Source organism: Pterocles gutturalis, unplaced genomic scaffold, assembly GCF_000699245.1.
Source record: "Pterocles gutturalis isolate BGI_N339 unplaced genomic scaffold, ASM69924v1 scaffold10112, whole genome shotgun sequence".
Taxonomy (NCBI): Eukaryota; Metazoa; Chordata; class Aves; order Pterocliformes; family Pteroclidae; genus Pterocles; species Pterocles gutturalis.
The window spans coordinates 28,301-38,510 of NW_010110329.1; the positions used below are offsets into that span (position 1 = coordinate 28,301).

Genomic DNA, 10,210 nt, shown 5'->3' on the forward strand with positions numbered 1-10,210 from the left:
TCCTATGTTTCCTCTTGGTCTGAACAGTTTACCTGTTTGATCAAGAAAATACTTAATTTGAAACCTGTGTACTTATAAAAAAGTTTACCTGTGTGTGAAGGGGAGTTGTTGCTGGACCAGGCTGTACGTATTTATCTTCAGGGCATGGTGCAACCTGGCTGCGATGTTCAGGAACAAGTGGATGGCTGCAAATAAAGGTCTGAAGCCCAGATTAAGAGGGGAAACAGAAGGTTAAAGAGTTTTTATGAGAAGTTCCACCTATGAATTTGTGGAGGTTTAACAAAAGTCTTTTATTTCAGCTACTTTCATAAAGTATGATCCGTGTGGAGTGTAGTTAATGATAATGGTTACCTTTAGTTACTACACTTGTGAAAAGATGGTGCATCAGTGAAGCAAGCCAGAGGGTAAAAACCTCATTTCCAGGTTCAGGTCTGTTTCAGCCAGCTCTATAATCCCCACAGTTTTTATCTTAAAGTCTAACAGTGAACCAGCTGTCCAGATTCATGTGCTAGTCTGCGACTGTGTAGTTAGAAAAAAGATTGGAGTCACAGAGCAGGCAAAGTTGCTGGCATCCTGTCTTGCAAATGAAACCAAAAACTGTCTATGGACTTCTCATTTTCTCCTTCATATCTAGGGACATTCTGTCACAGTTGGGTTTTATGTGCACTGTTGGAAAAGTACAGAGAACTTTTGTCCATGCTCTAGATCTTCTGTTTTTTTTTTTTTTTGTTTTGTTTTGTTTTGTTTTTTTCAAAGGAAGGCTGTCAATGCTTTAGCCATCAGGAACATTAGATTCTTTCTAACAAAACTCTTGTACCTGTAATGTTTCTCTCTAACTTGTTTATATCTCTTGATAAACAGAGAAGCACGTCTTCCCAAGATGTTGGCACCCTGCCTTCTGAGAAGAGTGGTCTTTACAGTTCCTTTAGTTTTTGTGGTTACGCTGCTTCTCGCAGAGCCTGTTACATCTGATCAAGAAGCAGGAACAGCCATACCAGCTGAAAGTACGTACTGCCCTACAGTCCTCTCATACAGCTTGTACTGTAGTTTTAATGTTGCAGGACTTCACATCACTGAAGCTTGTTCAAATAAATTCAGACTATTTTGAACATGTCTTGCTTATGTTATTTAAAACTACAACTTGACAGCATACCAGTGCTGTTTTTCTCCTGCATCCAAGGCTCTCCACTCTGTTGTCCTTGTCTTCTGCCTGTAGCTGTCTTGCTTGTACCTGAAATCTGACACTGTTCTGCACCTTTTCTTTTGTACAGACCTGTTGTGGTTTAACCCAGCAGGCAGCTAAACACCACACAGCTGCTCACTCACTCCCTCCCAGAGGGATGGGGGAGAGAATCAGAAAAGTAAAAGTGAGAAAACTCGTGGGTTGAGATAAAGACAGTTTAGTAAGTAAAGCAAAATCTGTGCACACAAGCAAAGCAGAACAAGGAATTCACTCACTACATCCCATTGGCAGGCAGGTGGTCTTCAGCCATCTCCAGGAAAGCATGGCTCCATCATGTGTAACAGTTATTTGGGAAGGCAAATGCTGTTGCTCCAAACATCCTCCCTTCCTGCTTCTTTCTCCAGCTTTATATGCTGAGCCTGATGTCATATGGTATGGAATATCCCTTTGGTCAGTTGGGGTCAGCTGTCCCAGCTGTGTCCCCTCCCAACTTCTTGTGCTCCCCCAGCCCACTCAGTGGTGGGTTGGTTTGAGAAGCAGAAAAGGCCTTGACTCTGTGTGAGCACTGCTCAGCGATAACCAAAACATCCCTGTGTTATCAACACTTTTTCTAGAACAAATCCAAAATATGGTCCCATACGGGCTACTATGAAGAAAATTAACTCTGTCCCAGCTAAAACCAGCACAAGCCCTTTCATTGTGTTAGCCCTTTCTATACCAGGAATCACCTGTTTGCTTTTCAGAGACATTATAGAGACTTACTTTTTCAACTGACATTAATTGTTCATTACATCTTTCATTCTTGGTAATGTCTACTGTATTAAAGTCAGTAGTTTTTATTTTAAAAATTCACAACGAAGATGCCAAGAAAGCACACTTTGTCACTACATAGTCTTGCAGCTTTCAACCACCTACTTCTCCTCTGCTGATATGTGTTGAGTTTATTTTACACTGTAAACATAATAACAGGTCTTTGCATCAAGTTATTGATGTGGAAAATGCTGTCCTCTCCTTTTGTCTGGTGCAAATATAATAGCACTTTTTTTTTTCTCAGCCAGTTAAAGAATTTGTCAGACTCCTTTTCTCCAGCAGGCAGGATTCCTGTCAGCTGGTTAGCACACAGATCATCAGCTGGAAGCTCATACTGCAGCTTATCAGAAGCACGTACTAATCAGTCAAACATAAAATATTTGCAAAATAGGCTGACAGACACTACAGGATTTTCCAACATTGCTCTAGGTTCATCCTTTCTTCCTTATGAGACCTCAAAGAGCAGACTAAACCTGCAGTCAGAATTTCTCACTTGTGCAGTATTTCCTATGAAGTTGTCAGAGAGGCACAGGCACTGAGAAGCAAATAAGCCCCATGTAGAGCCTGATGATTTGAAAACATTTAATCATGTCTATATTTGTTCTCAGTACTGCTGTCTGTTAGGGCACAGCTTTGTGTTATATGATGATCAAGGCAGACCAGCCCTTGTGGCCTTCAGTCTGGATATCTAGATATGGAAATACTATCTTAAACACTCCAATTAGTCCAGAATGCAGGAGTTTGCTTATCAGCAGTGTCCACTAATGACAAGGCATTGTGTTTATCTGCTGCTTGTTTCAATAGCTTTGGATGAAGCTGTATCATATTCAAAGTCAGAGGCTAAGTGATCTATCTTTGGGATAATGTGGTCAGTTTTATTCTGTTAGCTTTCTATTTAGAGCTCAAAATTGAGAGATTAGGAGACAAGATTTTCCAGGGAACAGATTCACGGTTTCAGAGGTAATTTCTGAAAAATCAAAAAAATCTGAAAAATCTGAAGATGAGGTTGAAAATGTGCTCAGGGTTGATGAAGCAAAATGAAGGACTCAAGTTATGGGTTTAGTGTTTCCACACTGTGAACTGTGACAAGAGAAGGATGAGGGGAACAGCAATAAAGGAGGGAGAAAATTTTTAATGCAAATTTGTTGGAGTAATTCTTCTGTGATTGAGAGACTGGGTAGACCATCATGATGGACCATTTAGAATAACCTGGATTGTTCAAGAGTACATCCATCAATACTAACTCTGTGGACTCTTTTCTGTAGCTCTTCCTCATACTCAAAATCACTGTTTATTCCTTGTACTTAATACTTCATGTCATATAGTCATGATTATCTACTAAATGCTTTACTAAATGCTCTCCTAGGTCGTCCCTGTGTTGATTGCCATGCATTTGAGTTCATGCAGAGGGCTCTGCAGGATTTAAAGAAGACAGCGTATAATCTAGACACTCGGGTAAGGAAACATTCAATTTCTCTTTTTTTTTTTTTTTAATATGGAAGAAAATACTGTGGCTAAAAGTAGATAAGGTGGATGGATTTTGCACAAGACAGTCAACTGTACTGTCCTATTTTCTAAGGTGAGGGTGGGTAATTACATTTCACTTCCCCATGCAATAATCTGTGGAATTCTTCTGTCTTGGGTTATCAGGGACACTAGGAAATTTAGGGAAGAGTGAACCGACGGTCCTCAGCCCTCTATCCTTCTCATGTCGAGTTACAGCCATTAGCACTGCTATTCTCATTCCAAATGCTGAGTGCACACCGTTGTTTTTATGCTTGGAGTAAGGTGAGAGCATAATTTCTATTTATTACCCAAAAGGAGAGAGACAGATGAAACAAAAAGCCTAGTAAAATGAAATACTCCCCTCCACGTGCTTTCACCCCTAGGGAGAGGCCAAGCGAGGAAACATCATCTTGTAGATACTTTTTACATTGCTCTGTTTCCATAATGATGAAAAATGTCACAAAGTAGGACAGCATAGGGAACGAAACCTGTTTGGCTTGCAGTCAGTGTGGAGAATTTGCCTAGGTTGTTATCTTCCTTCTGTGAGACAAGTTGAATCTGTCTCTTGCTACTTCAATGTGCAGTCTGTGACTAGCTGTATCCCAGCTGCTGTCAGATAGCGGTGTCTCAGGAGGGTAGCTTTTTCCCCACCCTTTAGCTAAAGTGCTGTATCTACACTCTTGCACAGGTTTGTCAACAGAAGGCACTCAAACTTTTTTGCTTTTTGGATTTATGGTCAAGGTTGTTCACAGTTCAAAGCCTGCAAACTGGCATCTTTGAAGAATGAGGTTTGAGGTAACTCCAAGCAGGGCCATGATGTTTAGGTGAAAATACAGGTGCAGGAATGAAGATGCCTTGAATTGTGACATACTACAAAAAACAGACAAGCGTACCAACAGAACCAGATTGGTATGTAGCGCGTTTACAGTTAAACAAAATCTGTTCAATAATTACAGGTCAGATGTATTTTGGGCTTTTCTATGAAGAAATCTCATTAGTGAATACATCTGGTGAGCACTGTATGTAGCCCAAACAAGATGTTCAGATTTTGCTGTAAAAGTATTTCTAGCACACCTTTTCCTTCTTTTGCAAACCATTGAACTTTTCGCCAGTATTTCTAAATCTTGATTCAAAAATATGGATGAGGCTTTGAGCAACCTGGTCTAGTGTAAGGTGTCCCTGCCCATGGCAGAGGGGTTGGAACTCGATGATCTTGAAGATCCCTTCCAACTCAAACCATGATTCTATGATTCTATGAGTCTATGAGTCTATGAGTCTAAGATTCATACTGATGTCCTTCAGTGCCTCTGGACTAGGACAGGCCTATTCCAGTCATGAAGCTAGGCATTCTGCCTACATCCTCAAAAGACATGGAAATATTTAATAGTTGAGGCCTTCTTGGAAGTGCCTTCTACAGTGCTTCAATTCTTAGTTTTATTATTCAGCTGTAGCCCAATTTGATGTAAACTGGGAGTTTTAAGACACACATATATATTTAACATTTGACTATTTTAGTCTGTTTTGCTACTTAGTGGGGCAAATGTTTCTGTTCCCGAAAATACAATTCCCTTTGTTAATATTCCCACTGGAGACACTAATTTCCTTGTAAAACTCTCTTTTGTTTGCAGGCAAGATTTTTAGATGATGACTAAGCAGCTCCTAACTGTGTTGGAGGTGGAGAGATTCCCAAAAGCTTAGAGAGGAAATTCCCATTTAATTCCTCCTGCAAATCTCACCCTGCAGTTCTGTACAGGGGAAACCATATCATTTTATTGCACAGCTCAAGACTTTTTTCACACTTAATTCAGCCCTGTGTTGATCTGCGTGGTGTTTCACAAAGCAAACTGACTCTAGCACAAGTCATATAACCTTTTATGGGGGCCATAGGCTATACCTCCCTCCTTTTACAAGACTAGGCATGCTTGTAACCCACACTGTTGTGGCGATCACTTACTGATTGACAGGCTAGCTGCATTTTCCTCGTGGTAAGAGAAGGGTCATAGACCACCTCTGAGAGGCTGGCTGCTACCCATGCTCATAAAAGGTCTGTTTGTCCTCCTGTGTACTGTTTTCCACCCTTTTGTTGCTGCTTGTCCCTTGGAGCAGGCTGGATTAGCTGTTTTAACAGCAGTAACCGACTCTGGGCAATCTTTTCTGGGGATAGCTGTGAGTCACGAATGAGCCAAAGTGCAGTATCTGGCAGGTGCAGCTCTGATCATGAGCTAGGGAGGGGGTTCTTGTACTGCTGGGAGGGAGGTGCTACTGTGAAAATGGTTCAGCCAGGTCACAGCCAGATGCATCTAAAAGCTGCTCAAGACAGAGACCAGCAGGGAGCAGGACATAAACCAAATCCAGTCCGTGGGCTACACAGTTCACTGTGAGTCTGCACTATAGACACTTATTTTCAAAATTCCGACACATTTTTTCAGAGTTAACCAGTGGCACTTGCATTACAAGTTTAAAGAGTTTAAAGGAACTGCATTTTTGTCTGGAACTTATCAGCTTTTTTGCAGGTGTAGAATCTGGACCCTGCCCTGTTTGGTTTTTGGAGGTTTTTTTGGGTTTTTTGGGTTTTTTTTTTTTTGTTTTTTTTTAAACATGCTTTAACCCACCAGAAGATAATAACAAATCTCTCTGCAAATGGTTTTGTGATCATGTTCACAAAACAGTCAGCAAAGCTGTATTTAGTGCCATTCATTTTGTTCTTTATTCCTTTCTAAACTGTCAATGGTTATTTGGAGTGTTCAAAGCACATTAAGTTAGATATGCACATGAAAGCAAAACCACAGGCTCAAAAGTGTTATTAAAGATATGTAAGATGGTAAGCAGCCTTGGGGCTTAGCTGCAAAGCTGTTGGCATGCTGTCGACCTCCCTTATTCAAACCATTGCAAATGATGCCAAGGAGATGGTTAGAAGGTAGTGACTGAATGTCTTTTAGGTGATTAGCAATGTCTGACCATATCTTTCCAGTTTTGCAGGGCAGCTGAAACAATCAAAAGTGATACCTGATTTAATATAGAACCACAGGCCTCTCTCTAGTAATTTATCATCTGGGAAAAAAAAAACACTGACCAGTTGACAGCTTTTCTTGTACTAAGAAGGCAGGTGGCAAGCAGAATGCTTCAGCCCAGCTCTGGTCTAAGTGCCTTTGGCTGATGTGGGTCAGTGGATAACACATCTTTTAAAACACAGCCTTTAATCACACAGCAATTCCATCTCATATGAAAATCACAAGCGGATTAAGGATGGATTTCACTGGCATGTAGAGCTGGTAGTCTTCATAAATGCCCTTTTTTGTGTAGATGGTTACACCAGTGGAGATTAATTTGATGTATGGACTTCCCATAGCTAATGTGTCCCATGACAATAAAGAGGAAGTCCTCTTGTGGATCAGGCAGATTCTCAGATACAGCTTCAGCTCATGATAGACAAACTGAGATGAAGATATGATGTCGATGGCAAACAGCTCTGTGCTCCACCATGCATCTTCTGAAGCCACAAGTGCTCCAAACAGCCAGGAAAACCAAAGTGAGTGTGTGTTCTAGAGAGGAAGGATTCCCAGATTTCCCTTATGCAGCCCTGCTGTCCCTTCCTTCCCTGTCCTCAGCTCCTTCATGCACAGGTAGGCTGAGAGAATTCAGGCCTTTCTGAACCTATCCAGCTCCAGCTCTGAAAAGTTCTCAATCCGCCCTCATTGCTCCAGAAAACCCCTGTGGGCAGCAATGATCTCCTGATATTGATGAACCCTAGTTCAACTGGGGGACTTCTGTTTGGGACCCCTTTCCTTAAAGAAGCCTGCAATCTCATCACGTTTGAACTGTGATGGCTGTATGCTCAGCGCCTATGGTCTATTTTAGGCTCTAACAGCATGTTAACTGTAACAATGGAGGAGAAGTTAAAGCAGAAGTAAATTTCATCTCTGAGAGGGTGGTCGGTCACTGGAATAGGCTTCCCAGGGAAGTGGTCATGGAACTAAACCTGTCAGAGCTCAAGGAGATTCTGGACAATGTTTTTAGTCATATGGTTTAGTTTTAGGTAGTCCTGCAAGGAGTAGGTAGTTGGACTTGATGAACCTTATGGGTCCCTTCCAATTTAAGATATTCTATGATTAAATTATGCTTTACTTTCTCTTCATAACTTTCAACAGTGAGTCCAGGCTAAATTTAATTTTTTGAGTCTGTTTTTAAGTAAAAAGAAAATTTCTGACAGGTTTTTGGGTTTTTTTTAAAGCCTCTCATGAACTTGAGAGCTTATCCTCCAGTTTGTGCAGTTGAAGCAAGATTATAAGAAAGACAAATAACTTAAAAATAACAGCACCCAGGCACATACTGGAAGTACTAATGCGTAAAACATGAATTTTCAGAACCAGACTGAATTTCTCCATGTCACAGGAAGTGTTGCCATGTTGGTGTGCCAATTAATCCCACAAAAACAAAATTATCTTGCAGAGCAGTAAGCAATAACTCTGATTTTTGCCTCAAGCCTCATCTCATACAACCAATTCCAAATCTTAGAACAAAAATAAAATGTACTTTTCTTTGGGAGCTAATTAGTTTTACAGTGCTGACACTTGTTTTTTGATGTTGCTTTTGTTCCCCCCTCTTATAGACACAAACTCTGCTTCTTCAGGTGGAAAAGAGAAATCTGTGCGACTGTGTAACTGCAAATCTGCTGAACTGAATCCTGGAGGCCAGCTAAGGAGTATCACCTGTTCAGTGGTTTTTAAAATACAGCTTTATGAAGTTCATGTTGCGAGCATGTATGCCCCAATGTACTGACGAAATTGGGGGGCTGTGTCGTATGTATTTGTCTGTTCTGTTTTGGTTGGTTTGTTTGTTTGTTTGTTTTAAAGAGAACCCTCTTTTCACATCTACTGGCTTGCCAGTAAGGGCTCAATTCAGTAAATCTGTTACTTGGTATTAGAGCGGGGGAAAAATTTACCTGCTTTGATTTTTAACTCAGAGTTGGCCAAGTGTAACTCACAAGATAAATATGGCCAGCAGTCCTCTAGAGACACTTGCAGCTGTTTTTTGTCTCTAGTATGAACATATCTCTGTGGCAACTTACCCAGTTATATTGAGACAGGGAATTGTGTTCTCTGTAGGGTTTGCCTGTTTATTAAAGATGATGGAAGTCCTTTCTGTCTGTTGTCCGCACTGTGACCACATTCAGGCATGTTGTAGTCTGTCAGCTGTAATGAGGTATGTGTCATGAGGAGTTATATGTGTGCTGTAATTGCACCAAAACAGTTTATATCTTAGTGCTCAGTTTTCTGGTATCCTGTGGAAGATTATTGTCATCTTTAATTAAAATCTTTAGTTTCTTCCCCTCCTTCCCCAGACACACTGTTCTTAACCCACTGTATCTCTAAATAGCTTTATCTTAGCAGGTCAAATGGATAGAGTAGAAAAAGGAGGATAAGAGTATGACTAGGCAGCCTTGCCAGTTCCAGCTGTACCAAATGCTACCACCAGCAACTGCTCAACATCACATTGAAGGAAGGATCTGTGCAGTGCCAAGAACTTTCTTCATGAGAGTGCTCCTTATTTGTGAAACACAGTGGTTAGGTCATGCCTATTTCATCCATTCTGTGATGGGCTGAACTCTGAATGTTTTGGTCTTTCCTTGTAGTTGCCTTTGAAAGCTGCTCTTCTGGTTTCCGGCATGAAGAAAGACTTGTGTACCTGAAAGCTGGGATGATTTTTATCCTCAACTCTATCACTTTATCCTAAGATACTGTGTCCACTCACAAGTCTCAGTTAGGTTGAGCAGTTTGAGTAAGTGCTCTGAGATTCAAACCACTCCAATGTTGGAGTGGGATTATGGGGTGCTAACCTGGTTTTGGGAGTGGATGGGAGGTGGATATCTGAAGGTCAAAATCTCTTCATCTGAATTTGGAAGAAGGTGCCTGCCTGCGGCCTTAGTTCTCTAACTAAACTGATGGGACTTTGCTGGAAGTGAATGAGAGAGGAAATACAACTACTGCTCTGCCAGTGCAGCTGCAGGTATGGTAACAAATGACTGGGGCTGTAGGGGAATACGATAAAACCACCAAAACAGCAGGAGAGCAGAAGACAGCTCATATGCCACCAGTTTTAAACAAGGGTTGTCAGGAAGGTCTGGGAGTTGCATGCAGCAACCAGAGTATCTGTTCTGGGCAAGTGAACAGAAACTTTTGAAGGATTTGAATGTGTAAAGTCAGGTTTAATATGACACAGTGACAAGAGTCAAGACCATATTTATAGAGCAAAAAAACCACAGTAGCACCAGATAAACTGCTGATAAAAGCAGCTAGCATAATATGATGTAATGTACAGACTAGGAGTCTTCAGTCTAGACAAGAGGTGACTGAAGAAGGAGGTGATAGAAGTTTATAAAACCCTGATTCACCAGAGAATGACTGTTTGCTGTCCCTTCCCAAATAAGAAGTGGAGTGCACTGAAGGAAACCGGCTGGAGGCAGGGTCAGAGCAAACAGGAGGATGATGCTCTTGACCTACCGCGTGTGTCAGTTGTGGAAATCCTCATTGCAGGATGTTGCTGATGCTAAAAATTTACATGGGATTAAAAAGCAGTTGTTCAGACTCATGCCTGAAAATCCTATTGCAAACTGTTAACTATAAAAACACCAAGGTCCCTGAACCACAAGTTGTTGCAAGTTAACAGTGCTGTAGGAAAACACTGTAGTTGAACTGGTTTTTTACTTTTCCC

At 41.1% G+C, this 10,210-nt stretch overlaps 1 protein-coding gene across 1 annotated transcript; it reads left to right on the top strand.

The window, feature by feature from the left end:
- The first annotated feature begins 880 nt into the window (after positions 1 to 880).
- Positions 881 to 8,180, top strand: LOC104461663 (neuropeptide-like protein C4orf48 homolog). The gene is made up of 3 exons (XM_010073322.1): positions 881 to 1,004; positions 3,360 to 3,448; positions 8,109 to 8,180. The coding sequence occupies exons 1-3, from the start codon at positions 881 to 883 to the stop codon at positions 8,178 to 8,180; spliced, it is 285 nt and encodes a 94-aa protein (XP_010071624.1).
- Positions 8,181 to 10,210: the final 2,030 nt, after the last annotated feature.

Excerpts from the sequence above, each read along its gene's own strand:
- LOC104461663 (XM_010073322.1), top strand. The coding sequence starts at position 881 with ATGTTGGCACCCTGCCTTCTGAGAAGAGTGGTCTTTACAGTTCCTTTA. Across the intron at positions 1,005-3,359 it reads AACAGCCATACCAGCTGAAA|GTCGTCCCTGTGTTGATTGC; the intron begins GTACGTACTGCC and ends ATGCTCTCCTAG. Across the intron at positions 3,449-8,108 it reads CGTATAATCTAGACACTCGG|ACACAAACTCTGCTTCTTCA; the intron begins GTAAGGAAACAT and ends CCCCTCTTATAG.